The sequence below is a fragment of the Hirsutella rhossiliensis genome (assembly GCF_020360975.1).
Source record: "Hirsutella rhossiliensis strain HR02 chromosome Unknown scaffold00004, whole genome shotgun sequence".
Lineage (NCBI taxonomy): Eukaryota > Fungi > Ascomycota > Sordariomycetes > Hypocreales > Ophiocordycipitaceae > Hirsutella > Hirsutella rhossiliensis.
The window spans coordinates 2,562,091-2,578,425 of record NW_025408670.1 but is presented as its reverse complement, the minus strand read 5'-3'; the positions used below and the strand labels follow the sequence as shown (position 1 = coordinate 2,578,425).

The following is a 16,335-nucleotide window of genomic DNA, read 5'->3' as shown; positions in this document are numbered from 1 at the left end:
CACTCGGTGTCATGATACAATGCTGCATCGGTGTCCATACACCAGAGGGCTAAATTAAAACTAGAATGCTCGACAAAGGCTCGCTATGCATTGTGTAAGGCGATTTCCGCGCCATCTCAAGAGCAACCAGGCAAAGTGGCGGTCCTCCATTTTGTCACCCCAACCTTGTTCCCTGCCGACTTATCTTCCACTCCATCTTTTTTTGGGGGAGGTGCTCCACAGCCTGCGATGGAATGGCGCCGGTCGGAGAAGACAATGGCGAGTCGTCGAACCCAAGCCGACAACGCGGGCATTGCGCCGAGGTAACCACCAAGAGACAGTATCAAGTCCTCATCGCTAGATGAAACGCCGAGTTGGCTTGTGTGGGCGGCTTTGTGGCGCCGTTCAGCCGTGGTGGAAATCAAAAGTTGGACGACGCATTTACTTGTGTCGGCTGGTGATAGTTCTCCAAGGTCGACTGGAAAGGGCTTCGCGGGCCCGGGCCGGCAGAGCTGCCCGGCTCAGGCTTCTCAATGCCCGTCACCGTCATGTCGTAGTCCATGAGGCCGTCGTTCTCCTCGGAATTTTTCTTGCGTCCCCAGATTCGCCAAGCCACGAAGCCCAAAGCGCCGAGCGCGATGGCGCCGCCGACACCGACAACCACGCCGATGATAGTGTTGCGAGTCTTGGGCGTCATCCCGGACGTCTGGTCGGCGCCCCCCGAGTTCAACACGGGCGTGGATGTAGTCCTCGACGTCGACGTCGAAACCGTCGTGGAGCCATCGCTATTCGTCATGGTGATGATTTCGATCGAGGTGGACACCACGGGCGTGAACGTGGAAGCACTGCTCTCGGCTGCATCGGAGGTTGATGTAGGCTGAGACGTGGAAGAAGGGCTTTCGGGCTGCTTCTCTGCCGAGGACGAGGCCGCGGCTGCCGACGTGGCAGCTGGTTCAACACGGGATTGGGACGCGGGCGACGCCGGTCTGCTGGTCTGAGGCACCCGGATGGACGTTTGCGCAGGCGGAGCGGGGCGTGAAGGCGACGTCTCGGCAGGGGCCGAAACAGGGGCCTCGCTCGTCAAAGGCTTGCTGGGGGGAGAGGACGGCGACGGGCTCGCGACGTCGTCGGAACCAGAAGCGGCGGCAGCGGATGAGGCAGAGTTGGAAGCATCGCCAGCGCTCACGGCCTGCCTAGGGACGAGGAGGAGACGACCGAAGAGGCTGAAGCTGGGCCACGAGGCCTGCGCGAGGCAGAGCAGCGAGATGGCCACGACCAAAAGGTGACAGAGTCGGTGAGAATACATGATGGAACATGCGGTGGACGTGAACAGAGCGATGGAATGTAGATGGGCGAGCAACTTGACGCCAAAACTCGTGGAGCCCCTTGAGCTCCTTGTCGGCACGCGGTCGGTCGGTTGACAGAATGACGCGAAGCGAATCGTCGGCTCGATGATTTGGGTAATCGTCGGAGAGGATCGAGATGGTCGAGAGAGAGAAAGGGCACAGGAGGGCGGAGCGAGCGGAGCGGGTCAAGGGCAAGACCCGAGGCGCAAACGAGGACTATGGATTTTCAAACGAGAGAATTAGGAAGCTGACGGAGGGGGAAGAAAGCAAGGCAAGTCGACTGAAGAGGGTGTACTGTGTGAGTTGTAGGAAGAGTGCCGCCTGAGTCGGACAGGCATGTGCACGCGCGCGAATGGATGCAACCAAGGGAGTTTGAAGGAGGGGAGGGTGGGAGGAACTGGTGAGAGGCCCTGGAGATCACGAGGCGCAGGCGCGGACGAAACGGAGCGGCAGGATTTTGTGGGGGCGATGCAGGGGTCTTGGCAAACAAAGACTCGTTATCCGTAGTGCCTCAGGTCTTTGGTTCGCGGTAGGAGACCCGGCTGATGCCTGACGGGTACCTACGTGGCTACCGTTGCTGGAGATGCTGAGTGCGGCCCGGGCGACAAGTCGAGCTGACGGAGGTGTCAGAAGTGTGAGGCCCAAAGGGCAAGCCCAGGATTGGGCGCTACCTTTCCAGACGCCGGGCTCTTCTCTTGGACATGGATACCTGGGCACTGTACTCTGTACAGGCGCACGTTAGCCCAACCGACCTGCTGATGAGGCCTGGCCAGCCGTTAGCGCAGTTGTTGGGTCGAAGACCGGACAGGAGCATGTACCCGGACTGTATGCACTGTGCCCGGGGCAGCGCACGGTACGGGCACCGCTTCGTGCACGGTACCACAGTATCTGGGCATTGGCTCCGCTCCAGCTGGCTGCCTCCCCTTGAGCATGGCTTGGCATGGGCGCCCCCATTGCCTGATCAACACGTCTCCTCATGCTTTTGTGATTCGTCTCGGCCGGCCATCCCGCCGCCCAGAAATTGCCACTTCAACAGCTTACCGTACTGTACAGGAGAGATGGAATGGTACCGTAGGTACAATCTGTACCTGCTCGCCTACTGTAGGTACTCTCTTAGTACAGTGCGACAAGAGGCACAGCGTTGTCAGCCTGTTGATTGGCCGACAGACCGAGGACTCTCTGACGTCTCAACTCGGGGCCCCCTGTTCAAGAACAATCCACGGACCAACAGCATAATAAACAACCATGCCGGCATGGCGAGGCTACAAGGAAGCAATCTCGACCGCCCTGTCCCTTGTCCACATTGGCCGGCGAACCGCCCCTGATGACGAGATGCGGGACAACTGCGTTTCGGGGACAGCTGCGCCCCGAGGCCAAACCGAAGCAACGTGTGTCCAACGCTCCTCTGTCCCAGCTATCCAGCACTTGATCGTGGCTTGCCGTCGACTCTGGGCAGACACCCGCATGCGCTCTCTCTCGGCAGTAGCTTGGCTGCGAGCAATACGACCTTCTGCACAGCATCGCTCGCGTTGGATCCATCCACTGCTGGTTGGGCCGAGGCGCCGTGTTACGGCCGAGTACATGGTGGATGGTGGCCTCTCTCTCACAGGTGCGTTGGAACACTTCAAGGCGCAGTCCGATCACTCACCACCGACGTGTGCATGTTGCATGCATACTGTACACACACACACTACTAACTGCACGAGCTTCCGTTAGCATCTCCGGACACACTTTCCGTCATGTACAGTCGCGTGCGAGGCACTGTGCGGTTGCTCACAAGCACGCACGCGAGAGAGGGATGGCCGGCCGGTGGACCTGGAGTCTCGCGGCCGGGAATGCCCATTTCTGTGAATGGAACGCGGGCCGCGACCGGTCAAGACATGTTGTGAGCACGCGGTGAGGGTCCAGACGAGGCCGAATGTGGAGTCTGGCGACGAGAGGGACCCGAGAGACGGCATCCATGTGGATATTAGACTTCAGCCTCCCGCGCCCGACCGGACGGACAAGTATGGGGCTGCAAAAGGCCCGTTCCCGCCGGTGCTGCCCGGGGCCCACGTCGGAGGAAAAGCCGCTATTGTGGGACGCCTATCAAGCTGTCCGTGCCGACATGATCAGACTCGGTAGCTACCAGTCGAACCAAAACGGCACCTGTCCGCCCCTGTCCACCTGGGCCGTTGCGAGGAGAGGCGGACAAGGTCCTCTGTTCCTGGCCTACCCGGTAGGTAAATGGGCAGCGCTAGGGACAAGCACAGATGATGTGGAAGACTACCTACTTTACTCGGCTAAACTGTGTATAGCTGCGCCGTTTCGAATCGTCGAGACTCTTGTAGTCCTGCTTCTACCCTTGGCACGAAAAAGCTCTGCCGGTTGCTATATTTGCCATGTCCTAAAAGGAAGGTGGCACGCTTTGTCGCGACTCGCCGCGACTCATCACGACACCTGCTTGACCTCAGCTCAACGTATCGATTAGAGCCAACCCTCGTCGGCGCCGTTGAGCGTGGACACTGCACCGTCCAGTAGCTGGCACAAGGCGCGGATGTCTATCAAGCCCTACACGACTTCAAAAGAAAAACCCACGGACGCCATGTCCGAGGAGAGAGTCGAAGCTGCTCAACACTAGGTCAAGCTAGCCCTGCAGCGTGGCATCCGCCTGACCGCCGAGGACCAGTCTAGCGACGTTAGATTTGGACCGGAGACTCAGCATCGGCGAGTACCTACTCAATCAGTGGGGGCATGCGGCATCGCTCTGGCAGGATTCCTAAAGGCACATTGGCATCGACAGCAAGTGGACGGAAGAGGCCAAGATGAACTGGCTGCAGAAGCGTGCGCGCATCCCTGGCTTTGCAGTTGAGCAAGCCTCGCAGGAAAGTCGAGCGCCGGCTGGAGGTAATAGACGGCACGAAGCATAAGCAGGGACACCAAGTAACTTATTGAACACTGCAGATACGGAGCATGCGAAGCATATATCAATCGACGCCCCCAAACACGCAGCACGGGGGTTTGCCGCATCACGTCCCGGCGGGTGCAACCCCGACCAGGACATTGCAATATCGCCTCCTGCAGGCTTTCAACGTGCCGGCCATCTCAGATGATCTGTCTGCATCTCGCAATGTGCCGGCCAAAAGTCTCCAATCAAACGCTTGCAATCTGATCACTCTGCACACCCCGGTTGCATACAGCTTGCTAGAAAAGGTCACTAATGATGCTGGTTTCTCCGACACGACGTTTTCGGCCTGCCGGGGTGAGCCTTGGTGCTATCCGCTGATCTGGCAAGGTATCATCGAGCGGCGCCCGGCCGCGCATGGGACCTAGAGCTTGTATGCGCCTCCCCTCCCCTGCCCTCTTGGCCATGGAAGTGAAGAGATTGCCGGCCAAGCGGGGCCATGGTCGCTGCTATATATCACACGGACGCCCGGTAGCTGTATGTAAGTGGCCTCGGATTAGTCTGCGGGTGTAGTGCCCTCTGTAGACCATCGCGATCCAGGATGAAGCCATCGACGGCGCTCGTCGCGGCGCTCGCGCTGCCGGTTTGCAGCGCCTTTGGCCTCACTGGCCACGGCGGCCGGCCCGCTCAGATCGTCTATGAGCCGGAGAAGCGCGAGCTCCTCCAGGACATCGTCACTTGGGACAACCAGTCGCTCTTCATCCACGGAGAGCGCGCCATGATGTTCTCGGGCGAATTCCACCCCTTCCGGCTCCCAGTGCCATCCCTGTACCTTGACATCTTCCAAAAGATCAAGGCGCTTGGCTTCAACATGGTGTCGTTTTACGTCGACTGGGCGCTTCTCGAGGGCAAGCCAGGCCAGTTCCGCGCCGACGGCGTCTTCTCCCTCGAGCCCTTCTTTGAAGCCGCCACCGAGGCCGGCATCTACCTCCTCGCCCGGCCCGGGCCTTACATCAACGCCGAGGTGTCAGGCGGCGGTTTCCCCGGCTGGCTTCAGAGAATCAAGGGCGTGCTGCGGACCGATGCCGGTGACTACCTCAGCTCGACGGACAAGTGAGAAGACCTGCCCGCTGTCCCATGTTGTTTGCCTTCGCCGTCGCTAAGCCCCCACGTCTTGAAGCTACATGGCTGAGATATGCGCTATCATTGCTAAGCATCAAATCACCCGGGGTGGACCTGTGGTCTTGTTCCAGCCGGAGAACGAGTATAGCTACGGCTACAACATCCCGTTTCCCAACGGCAAGTATTTTCAATATGTCATCGACCAGGCCCGAAAGGCGGGCATTGTCGTCCCGATGATCAACAACGACGTGGGCCCGTCAGGCAACTATGCTCCGGGCAGCGGCGTGGGCGCGGTGGACATTTACGTCGGTTTCTGCCCTTTATCCTGTGCCGGCACGAACGGATTGTAGATGCTGACTGTCAGTAGGGACATGATAGCTACCCTCTTGGCTTCGATTGTGTACGTGGTCATGACAAGAGATGGAAAGTCTGGAAATTGAATTAACGGCGACGTAACGCAGGCGAACCCAACCACATGGCCTCCGTCTCGCCTGCCAACCAACTTCCGACAGCTCCATGTGAAGCAGAGTCCGAGCACGCCCTTTTCACTCGTCGAGGTGCGTGACCAAGACCCGGCCGGGGAAAGGGCATAAGCCGCAGGGCCGAGTTGACAGTCCGGCCCAGTTCCAAGGCGGGTCTTTCGATCCATGGGGTGGCTATGGCTCCGAGAAATGCTCCGCCCTTATCAACCACGAGTTTGAGCGAGTCTTTTACAAGAACAACTTTGCGGCTGGCGTGACCATTTTCAACCTATACATGGTGAGAGCGTCGGCGAGCCATGACCTTCTCCCTCTCGCTGACGGGGTCTTGATAACTAGATCTTTGGCGGTACTAATTGGGGCAATCTCGGACATCCAGGGGGTTACACCTCGTATGACTACGGCGCAGTAAGAATGTCCGAGTAAGAAAAGGGGGGCGCGGGAGGCAGCACGTCGTTGACATTCCTACACAGTGCATCCGAGAAAACGGCGTGATTGATCGCGAAAAGTACTCGGAGCTCAAGCTCGAAGCCCAATTCCTCAAAGTCTCGCCGGGATACCTCGTCGCCACGCCCGGAGGCCCAACCACGGACACATACAGCACCAACAAGAACATCACCGTGACGCCGCTGCTCGCCGCCGCCAACACGGGAAATTTCTTCGTCGTCCGGCACACCGATTACGCCAGGACAAAGCCTGCGTCGTACACGCTGCGGCTGCCCACATCGGCGGGGACGCTCGCCATCCCGCAGAGCGGCGGCGCGCTGACCCTGAATGGCCGCGACTCCAAGATCCACGTCACCGACTACCCCATCGGCGGGGGCCATGTGCTGCTCTACTCGACAGCCGAGGTCTTTACGTGGAAGAGGTTTGCGGATAGGTCTGTGCTCGTGTTGTACGGGGGGCCGGGGGAGACGCACGAGTTTGCCTTGCCGGGTGACGATCATCGCGTGACACGGCTCGAGGGCGACAGCTACTCGCTGCAAGCCATCGATGGCGTGGCTTTGGTTGTCAAGTGGGAGGCGTCGCCGGGCCGCCAGGTCATCCAGGTCGACGACCTCTTTGTCTACATGCTCGGTGAGCGGAGCGATCCCAACCCCCTCTCACCTTCCGCTCTCTCGCACCCCCCTCCTAACCAAACGGTGCAGACCGCAACTCGGCGTACAACTACTGGATCCCCGTACTCCCCAAGAACGGCAGCGCCTACGGCAGCTCCCTGATGAGCCCTGAGGCCGTCATCGTCAACGGCGGCTACCTCATCCGCTCCGCCTCGGTCAACGGCTCCACGCTCTCCCTTGAAGCCGACTTCAACACGTCGACGACGCTCGAGGTCATTGGCGCCCCAAAGGGCGTTTCACAGCTCCATGTCAATGGCAAGAATCTTGCCTACACCAAGTCCTCGCTGGGCGACTGGATCTCCACGCCCGACATCGCCATCCCCAAGCTCGTCGTCCCGGACCTCTCGACGCTCGACTGGCGCCGCATCGACTCGCTGCCCGAGATCCAGTCCGGCTACGACGACTCGGCCTGGCCGCTCGCCAACCACGCCACGTCCAACAACACCGCCGCCCCGCTCAAGACGCCCGTGTCGCTGTATGGCTCCGACTACGGCTTCCACACGGGCACCCTCGTTTTCCGCGGGCACTTCACCGCCGGGGGCAGCGAGTCGCGGCTCAGGATTCGGACGGCGGGGGGGAGCGCCTTTGCGAGTGCCGTCTGGCTCAACGGCACTTTTCTCGGATCCTTCAAAAACCCAGCCGTCGCCGACGACACCGACTCGACGTACAGCGTCCCCGCCCTGCGCCGCGGCGAGCACTACGTTCTGACCGTCGTCGTCGACACCATGGGCCTCAACGAGAATTTCAACTCGGGCTTCGACACCATGAAGGCCCCGCGCGGCATCCTCGACTACGCCCTGCTCTCCGGGAACTCCTCCGCCAACGCTACCGCCGCCACCACCACCACCACCACCATCATCTCCCCCTGGAAGCTGACAGGCAACCTCGGCGGCGAAGACTACGCCGACACTTTCCGCGGCCCGCTCAACGAGGGGGGCCTCTTCTTCGAGCGCCAGGGCTACCACCTCCCCGCCCCACCGCTCGACGCCTTCGTCCGCGGCTCATCCCCCCTTGCCGGCCTTGACGGGCCCGGAATCGCCTACTACGTCGCCCCGCTGGCCCTCGACTACCCGTCCGACGCCTACGACATCCCGCTGTCCTTTGTATTCGACAAGGACCAGGGCGGAAACCAGACGACGGCCGACTACCGCGCCACGCTCTTCGTCAACGGCTTCCAGTACGGCAAGTACGCCAGCAACATCGGTCCACAGACCGAGTTTCCTGTGCCCGAAGGAATCCTCGAATACAAGGGCCAAAACTGGATCGGCCTCGCCGTCTGGGCGCTCGACAAGGCCGGCGCAAAGGTCCCAGGCCTCAGGCTTAAGGTCGGCACTGCCGTGCAGACGAGTAGGCAAAAGGTGGACACGGTCAACGGGACGCCATACGTCAAAAGAGATCACGCGTACTAGGCATTTCACTGGTAAATTTCTTTGTTTTTGCGTAGGAGTTTGTATTTATACACAAATGGGCGTAGACGTTGATCACGTCGACCCGCACCTCTGAGACGTCAACACGCGCCGTGTCATGCTCTCAAGACCCAGATTGACAAATCTATGCGTTCTCTATATATATGCGGAAGTCTCCTCATCGGATTGCCTTTCTGGCATAGGGGTATATTTTCGTCCTCAGAACCCATCCAGAACTCAAGGAAAACCGCGGGACTTATAGTAAGGATGGAACACGGGCCCCACGCGTGCTTCTCAGTCAGTGAGCTTGTTGGGTGATTATACACGTGAACAAAAAAAGGGCCAGGGCTGATCAAACCCTCGAGAAAGGATAGTCGGCCATGTAGGAAAAGGAATCGGTGAGTACAGGCTCTGCTGTCTTCCTGAAGGAATATGGGGTTGCCGTTACGGGTCCGCGGCGCGCTGTTTGACAGAACAAAAGGAATAACCAGAACTTTAGGCATGCGCGGCGCACATGATGGTATCTTTGAGACAAAACCCTGCCAGCAACAGGCTGGTACAAGAAAGAGGGTACGAAGTGGAAATTCATGTCGAGGGGGCGCTCTAGCCCCAGATAGGGGCGTTTTTGTATGCTGGCGAGTTGTAACTATGGAGTACGCGGTAGTTTTGGCCTTCGCCGTCGCGGGTCTGTCGCTGGCGAGGCTGATAGACAACGGGAGGGTGGCGACCGTAAACCGAATGGCTGTGTCGCATTTGCGGCTGCGTGCTGACGGGGACCGGATCCGAGTTCTTCGCCGACGACGGGCGCCAATGAAAGCCCTCCCGGCTACTCTTCTGCGAGGGCGAAGGCGTAGCTTCTGGCTTCTTCGACGAAAAGGCTTGTGACGGCAACAAGTCGCGAGCAGTCTTTAAGCTGCGAGTCCGCAAGCTCATGGGCCGTGCTAGCTTGCTGGGCGGCAGGCTGGGCGTAGGAAGTGGTGGATAAGGAGACTCTGTGGGCGAGCTCACCAGATTCGGCGCAGATGCCCGAGATTTGAGAGGAATCGGCGGCGTCAGACGCGCAGGAGTCTTCAGATTTGGCTTGGCTAGAGTACGTCGTGTTCGAGTCGGCGAGCCCACGGCGGCCTCATGCACGGAAGTCCTGGAGTCTAGTCCTGGTCCGTCCGCCCCCTCTTTGTGCTGTCCAGCGCCTCGAGCCTTCGAGGTGGCGTTGTCCAGACCGGCTTCAGGCCGTTGCTCGTCGCGGCTCGGCTTGATCGGTCCCGACAGTGGCCGGCGCCTGGTGGGTATCGGAGGAGGGGTTGAGTCCATTGACGGTCTTTCCGTATATGACGGGGGGCTGTACGGAGGGACAGGAATGGCTGTAGAGGAAGGTTGCTGAGGCTTTGGATCCGAGCGCGCGGAGTGTCCTCCCCGCCGTTGACGTGGCATGCTGTTGCCTTGTCCGTGCTCCTTGTCCTTGGCGACGTCCATAGTATTCTCAGTCCATACGATCGTCTGGGGATGCTGTCGCAGCTCCGTGCGGGAAGCCTGGCTCTTTGGTGCGCTTGGCAGTTGTTCGTCATGTCCCTGCAGCTTTCCTTCGAGGTTGCGAGGAATTGCTGGGACAGGCTCGGGAACTTGGTGAAGAGACACAAGAGCTGTCACGCGGCTCTGTCTCTTGGCGCTGCCAAGAAAACGATGCAGTTTTCCTTGCTTGCTTGGGGTCTCCTGCTTGTCCGGGCTGCATCTAGGCGTTGCGGTGCCCACGTCTGCCTGGTGCATGACTGTCTCGGAAGCAGTGGGTCCGGCTAGTTGATCCCTGGAGGTCGACGGTGATAATCTTGGGATTCTGCTGGTTCGCGTTGAAAGGCGGCGAATTTTCTCACGCGAGATCAGTGCAAACGCGTTCCGGGGCAACGGCATCGACTGGTGGTTGGTCAAGTGATATGGATCCTCGTCCTCCGCAAGGAACTGCTGCCGTGCTTGGTCCTTTGGTGGCGCGGGCTCAGATGCACGCTTAGCTTTCTCAGCGTCTCGGCGTGACTTGGAAGAATTGCTGCGCATGGACCGAAGTGAGAAATTGGAGCTGTATCCGCTATCTGCTTTGGACAGGGTTCTCTGCGAGCTTTGTCTTGAGGAGGTCGAGGACGAAACGAAGCCGCTATCAGACCCGACGGAACCGTGCTGGCTTTTGCTAGAGGGCCGAGGAGATTCGTTATCATTGGGTTGAGAGTTGGCGGCAATTTCAGTTCGGACGTCCAGGGCTTCGGGTGATATAAACTCGGCGTCGCTGGGGCCCTTGCTCCAAGTTATTTCTTCATTTGGCCGAGGGCTGGTCGGTGGAGAAGGCGTCGTGTCGGCCACCTGTTTCCGGTCCTTGTCCAGTAACCAAGAATTGTGACCCTTGCGAGGCGTGTTTTGGTTGGGACTAGTATGGCTGGGTGACGTCTGACCAAGGTGAAACTTGGGTCCCGCCTCGACCCCTGGGTCGGGGTTCGCGACAACCATGTCCCCCAGCGGCCATGCGGACTCCTCTATTACGAAAGAGGCCTGCGTGGAAGAGTTGACTGGCGGTGGCGTAAGTTGTTCGTTCCAATCGTCGCTGTGGGCGGCATGACTCGGGATAGGAGAGCCGTTGGTGATGCGCAAGGTACCAAACTCGATGCCCCCCAGCTGTCTGTAGTTAGCGTCGCAGGGTGTCACGGATCGCTCCTGCAACCCAGGTCCGTTGGAAGAAATTGGAGAAGCAGGGTCGTCGGAGTAGATGGATGAGCCGCCGGATGTGTGGACCGCGGGGGTCAGGTGACTGATTTGGATAACAGGCTTGGTCGGCAAGGGCGGATAGTCTCTGGCGGCTCGAGTGGCGACTCCGGGAGTCTGATAGATGGACCGACGGCGCATGGGAACGTACGACGTCGATTTGGCACGCTCTTGGAGGCTAGGGGGGCTGTTGGAGTCGGTAGCTTGAGCAAAGACGCCAAAGGTGTCGTCCACGTGAGGAAGCGGGAAGTCCATCTCCAGCGGTCCACCGTAGCCATCTGGACTGCGGACCGAGTCCATGGTAGAGTACCGCCGACGGTCACGGACATGCGGGTTGCATGGTGAATAAGCATTGCTATGAAAGCTGGGAGAGGCCATGTTAGCAGGGGGTGGATGTGTCGAAGCTATGGACAGACTAACCTGTACGCCCGAGTCAGCGACTGCATAGCGCAGCCGCTTGGGTAGACGACGGACCTGGTCCTGATGAGGCGACCTCTCATGTCGGAGCCGGCGACATCGGGGATGGACGGCCCAAGGGCCGGGGCGTGCAGCTGGCACCAGACGACGGTGTCGAAGGGCTCGGGCTGTCGCCAAGGCTCGCAGGGGGCCGAGGGAGAGATGCTTGCGACAGAAGGTTGGCGGTACAGAGAATGGCCGTCGTGCGATGGAGACGGCAAGTGTTGATATGACGTGGTGCGGCGTGAGCCGGCCAGGTAACTATGGCAGTATCGAGTGCTGGCGGGCGAAGACAGGCCCTCGCTCTCCCTCGACAGATCCTCTGCCAAGTCAAACGCCAGGCTGGGCGGTCTCGGCTTGGACAACTTGTGAGGGGCCTTTCGGAGCCTTTCCGAGGAGGGAGTATTGCCCATTGCGCCGCGACGGCGACCGCAAGGGCCCTGAGATGGAAGGGCTCCCACTGGCGGCGGAGAAGCGTCTAAGCGGACATTGTTGAGCGGGCGGAGTCGGTTGGGGTCTCCGGTGAGTGGGCGGCGAAGACGGACGAGATCGAAACGAAGGAGGAGCTGAGCCTCGGTTGGTGATACGCACGGCCAGACCAGCAGGCAGTGGCTCGAGGGAGAAGAAGACGAGGTTGCAACGAGGTGGATGCAGAGAGACGAGGCGAGGTACTTAACAATCCGAGTACAGGCGTCGTCCCCCGAGGGCGGCACGGCTTCAAGGTACCCTGCACGAGTGCGGAGACGGAGGGTACGGGTATGCCGGCAGACACGAGGGGAGAAGGAGGGTGGGCTGTCAGAGCGGGTAGCATCGTGCCTACCGTGTTCGTCTGCGAGATATTAAGTCACCGGGGCCGGGGAAGGAGAGGGCGATGACGGACAGGCAGGCAGGCAGGCAGGCAGGCAGGCAGGCAGGCAGGCAGGCAGGCAGGCAGGCGGCGACCGCGCAAGGCTAGAGCTCTTTCCAGTAGTGCCGAGCGATGTACTCCGTACGTACCTCGTGTGAGCGAACACTGCACCAAAGTACATGCAGAACACGCCAGACAGGCCAGGCGGTGCAGTGTGTGCAGCTCCGGTAAGTGCAGCAATTGATGATGCTTTCCACCTCTCCACTCCCCACTCCCCACGCCCCCTCCCCCCCTCTCTCTGCAGCATCATCTCGTCTCCCCCCTTCGAAACGCCTCATCAATTTCCTCGAGCCTAGAACCGTCTGTAGCGCCGCGGCAATCCTGAGACGGCAGACGCCGCCCGCAGATCCCGGCAGCCATGGTGCGGCTGAATGGGGGAATTGGGAGCCACATAGGCGCCTCTCTGGTCCCCCCCTTTTTTCCCACCGGTCTCGTCTCGGGCGACTTTGCATGCGGATTCTCTTTTGCATGTCGACGGCTGCTGCAGCTAGCTTGATGCCACGAACGAACGAGCGAACAAACCATGCGTCTCTTTCCCTTCGCTTCAAGTCTCGACTGGGCCCGACGGGAAACCAAACAAATGCAAACGGCTCGTTCGTCTCGACTCGAAGCACGCCGACGGGCGTTGAGATGGCGCGACATGCCTGGAGCTGAAACCTTAAAAAACACCCCAAAATACCGCCGTACTAACCAGACAAAGAGTGGCAGAACCGCATCGAGTTTGATGCTTTTTTGAGTTGCCCGCTGACCAACCGAGACCAATGTCTTGCTTCATCTCGGTAGTAGCTTTTACAGATACCGCCTTGGTGGTTGCTGTTGCATGCAGCTCGGATTGCAGAGCGCAACCGGTGACTTTCCGTTGTTGATCTGCATCAATTATCCAGCCCCCTTTGGCCCCCTACAGGGATTCGGCGGTTCCTGCACAAGCTTTCCTCGCGAGCTTATTCTACTTTGCCCTCCATCACCGAGGCCCCGGTGGAAAAAACAACGCTGTGGCTTAGCTCATCTCAGCAATGTTACCTCGGTCGGTGCACGGCCAGAGGCGCTGAGACCGAGGGCTGAGCGCTAAACCTTCCCCTTTGGGGCACCGTCGACCACGCTTTGGGCAAGGCCGGGGACCTGCTCGTCCACGGCAGCAGCCGCCCTGTTTGCTCGCCCCTGTCCGACTGGCATCGACGAGGCAGCCAGCACACCTTTGACAGGCAGACATGGCTTGCGCCTTACCAGCTGGTTGCTCCCGGACGTTGGCTCTCAGGCCTGCTTCCCCAGGCCTGCTTCCCCACGCCCCAGAATATCGACAGAACGAATTCCTGCGCCACTTTGCCGCCTGGGAAGGTCGGGAGCGGCAAGGCGTCGCTGCTGATCCGTCATGGAACGCATGGGCCCCTGCTCGCGGCTCAACAGCTGTTCAATGCAACTGAGGTCCGTTGAACCATCCAAAACAAAGTCATCCGTGCTACTCCGTACCGTCTGTCCGAGAATGGCCCACGCCCAGCACCATCGTCGATTGGATGCGATTGGACGCGATCCGAGGGCTCTTCAGGCGCGCTCCGTCAAAGAGTCCAACAAGCGCCTGCTCCCTGCCCCATGGAACGAGTAGACGCGACGCACCAAGCTCGGAAGGATTGCTCCGGCCGCCGTTTGATTCTCGCCTCATCTATGAAACCGCATGGCGGAGTACAGGATGGATCGGAGCGCTTGTGGCGTCTCGAGCCATTGGACGACGGCGCGAATAGCCGCCTGTTTCGCCTCTTGTATGAATGATGTAATGCACGACAGCCCCCCTCTCCGCCCACAACAGCCCATTTGACATCAGTTTGTCGTCATCGAGAGCTCTTCACCACCCAAAAGGTGGAGGGAGTCCCAAACTCAAGCTGTCGGTGAGAGGTGGAAGAGTTAAGAGAGGCATGGCCGGCCAAGAGCAGGGCTATTACATGATTTCCTTCTTCTTGACTGTGTCTCGAAATTCCTTGACCATTTGCACTCGCGATCCTTGACTCAAGGTTAGAACTAATCATAAATCACACAATGTCTGCCAGCAAGAACCCCGAAGCCATGACTGCTGCCCAAGGCGAATTCAGGAGCAGAGTCCCGCCCTCTGAGCCCATGACCACCAGAGGTGTAAGTACAGACGCTAGAGCTAACACAACCCGGACTGACCACATTTCTCCTGCAGCATGCTCCCGGGGTCAAGGTCGGCAAGGACCGCGTCCCCGAATTCCACGCCGAAGCCCACATGCCCGGCACGGCCCCCGCCAACCAAAGCTTCCGACCGGGCCCGGTTGGAGAGTTTGCTGGCCACGCGGGCACAAATGCGTTCGACTCTCTGACGGGGGCCTCCTCGGCCGATGTGCACCAGGGGTACGGCCATCCCGGCGAGGGAATGACGAGTCAAGAGTTGCACGGGGGCAAGCGGAAAAAGGTTGGTGCCGGGCTGGAGGGCGTTGGCGCGAATTCGTCGGACCCGATGCGCGAGTATGGACTCGATCGGGAGCATCCCACGGGATATCGCGGCAAGGCGACTGAGGGCTACCCCGATGCCGAGGAAAGGCTACCAGTTTCGGCCGAGAAGGTGGCCAGCGAGCGGCGTTGACGAGTGCGCAGAGAAGAGCCGTAAGCGCATGTCATGCGCTCCTAGGCTGGATTTGTGACGACGATTTCTGTATGCAGATGACATGGCCTTTCACTGACCCGTTCGGTTGCCTTGTGGAATCCACCTTGCCGCCTCATCTTGTGTGTACGTTGACGGGCGCGTGTCCCATTCTGCGTTGACAGTTAAGAAGAACATCTCATCTTTTGGGCACGAAGCCCAGGTAGTCAACGGGCAAGGCATTCCCGTTCGCTATTCTGCACGGTAAATGACTTGGCCTCCCTCCCTCCCTCCTTTCCGTGGACCCATGCAAGGCTTGCCCAGAGGTCACTCGCCAATGACGTAGGTACAACCTCGCGGCCCAATCCAAACCTCATGCATCCTCTGGGCCTCGACGTCGACCCTGGCCCCGGGGCCGTAGGTGACCTTTTCGCGGTCCGCCTCGTCGGGGTACCACAGCGTCATCTCGCCCGAGACGATGAGGTGCGTCGTGGAGCCAGCGTGCCGGTGAGGCGGGTAGTGAGCGTTGCTGCGCGCCACAAAGGGGGGGGGGGGGAGTGACGGAAGTCAGCGTGGTGGAGTTATTCTCTGCATGTGTGTATGCGTCGTGTCCATTTGCTCTGTAAGAACAGCGCATCTTGGGGAGGAAGGAGGGGGACGAGGGCAGGGTGGTGTTGGTCGTTGGAATAAAGTTTCCAAAGTGTAATCGTGTTGCTGTACCGACGGGACGGGGACGGGAATATACGTGGAGCACTTACGCCCCGTCGCTCCAGGTAAAGACGTGGCCGAAGCCCCAGGACCGGACGCGGGCCTCGTGGCCGTCGTTGCCCATTGCTGGTGTGTGTGTGTGTGTGTGTGTGTGTGTGTGATGTAGTTACGTGCGCTTCGGAGATTATGCTGCAACCTCCCCTTGAGCGGTATACAGAAGCAAGTGCGTGGGCTGCGGCTCGGTTGCAGTGAAGATGGACTTTGGGAAGGGCGGACAGGCTGGCGATGACCTCATCGGCACCGGCCCCACTCAGGCCCGCGCCCCACTCCGCCCCGTTCCCCACGCCCGCGCCGCTGCGGCAAGGATAGGATTGAATTTTTCGGCACACGCGCGGGGCTGTGAGCAAGAGCAATAATGAGGCGAGGACAAGGACGTGCAGCGCACCACGTGCTACATCCCACGAAGAACATGCATGTTGCAAAAAAGGAAAACACAAGCAGCTCTACAGTGTGCGCCGAACCCTCCTCCTCGTCCCTTAAACAGAACCCTCCCTCGGACGGCCTGCTGGTTCGGTCTCGACATCTCGTTTAGTAGTAG

The 16,335-nt window shown here is 59.7% G+C and overlaps 5 protein-coding genes across 5 annotated transcripts; 2 read left to right on the top strand and 3 right to left on the bottom strand.

Annotated features, from left to right (window-relative positions):
• Window positions 1–400: 400 nt before the first annotated feature.
• HRG_04479 (mid2 like cell wall stress sensor domain-containing protein) lies at window positions 401–1,285 on the bottom strand (the record flags this gene model as incomplete). The annotated part of the gene is made up of 1 exon (XM_044862950.1): window positions 401–1,285. The coding sequence occupies one exon, from the start codon at window positions 1,283–1,285 to the stop codon at window positions 401–403; it is 885 nt and encodes a 294-aa protein (XP_044721564.1).
• A 3,525-nt stretch (window positions 1,286–4,810) lies between these two features.
• Window positions 4,811–8,337, top strand: HRG_04478 (glycosyl hydrolases family 35 domain-containing protein; the record flags this gene model as incomplete). The annotated part of the gene is made up of 8 exons (XM_044862949.1): window positions 4,811–5,322; window positions 5,390–5,636; window positions 5,699–5,731; window positions 5,793–5,888; window positions 5,956–6,090; window positions 6,150–6,218; window positions 6,284–6,887; window positions 6,959–8,337. The coding sequence occupies 8 exons, from the start codon at window positions 4,811–4,813 to the stop codon at window positions 8,335–8,337; spliced, it is 3,075 nt and encodes a 1,024-aa protein (XP_044721563.1).
• A 1,787-nt stretch (window positions 8,338–10,124) lies between these two features.
• On the bottom strand, window positions 10,125–11,945 carry HRG_04477 (uncharacterized protein; the record flags this gene model as incomplete). The annotated part of the gene is made up of 3 exons (XM_044862948.1): window positions 10,125–10,135; window positions 10,203–11,440; window positions 11,497–11,945. The coding sequence occupies 3 exons, from the start codon at window positions 11,943–11,945 to the stop codon at window positions 10,125–10,127; spliced, it is 1,698 nt and encodes a 565-aa protein (XP_044721562.1).
• Window positions 11,946–14,467: 2,522 nt separating this feature from the next.
• On the top strand, window positions 14,468–15,032 carry HRG_04476 (uncharacterized protein; the record flags this gene model as incomplete). The annotated part of the gene is made up of 2 exons (XM_044862947.1): window positions 14,468–14,560; window positions 14,616–15,032. The coding sequence occupies 2 exons, from the start codon at window positions 14,468–14,470 to the stop codon at window positions 15,030–15,032; spliced, it is 510 nt and encodes a 169-aa protein (XP_044721561.1).
• A 324-nt stretch (window positions 15,033–15,356) lies between these two features.
• HRG_04475 (uncharacterized protein) lies at window positions 15,357–15,861 on the bottom strand (the record flags this gene model as incomplete). Its single annotated transcript, XM_044862946.1, has 2 exons — window positions 15,357–15,558; window positions 15,788–15,861. The coding sequence occupies 2 exons, from the start codon at window positions 15,859–15,861 to the stop codon at window positions 15,357–15,359; spliced, it is 276 nt and encodes a 91-aa protein (XP_044721560.1).
• Between the last annotated feature and the right edge of the window lie 474 nt (window positions 15,862–16,335).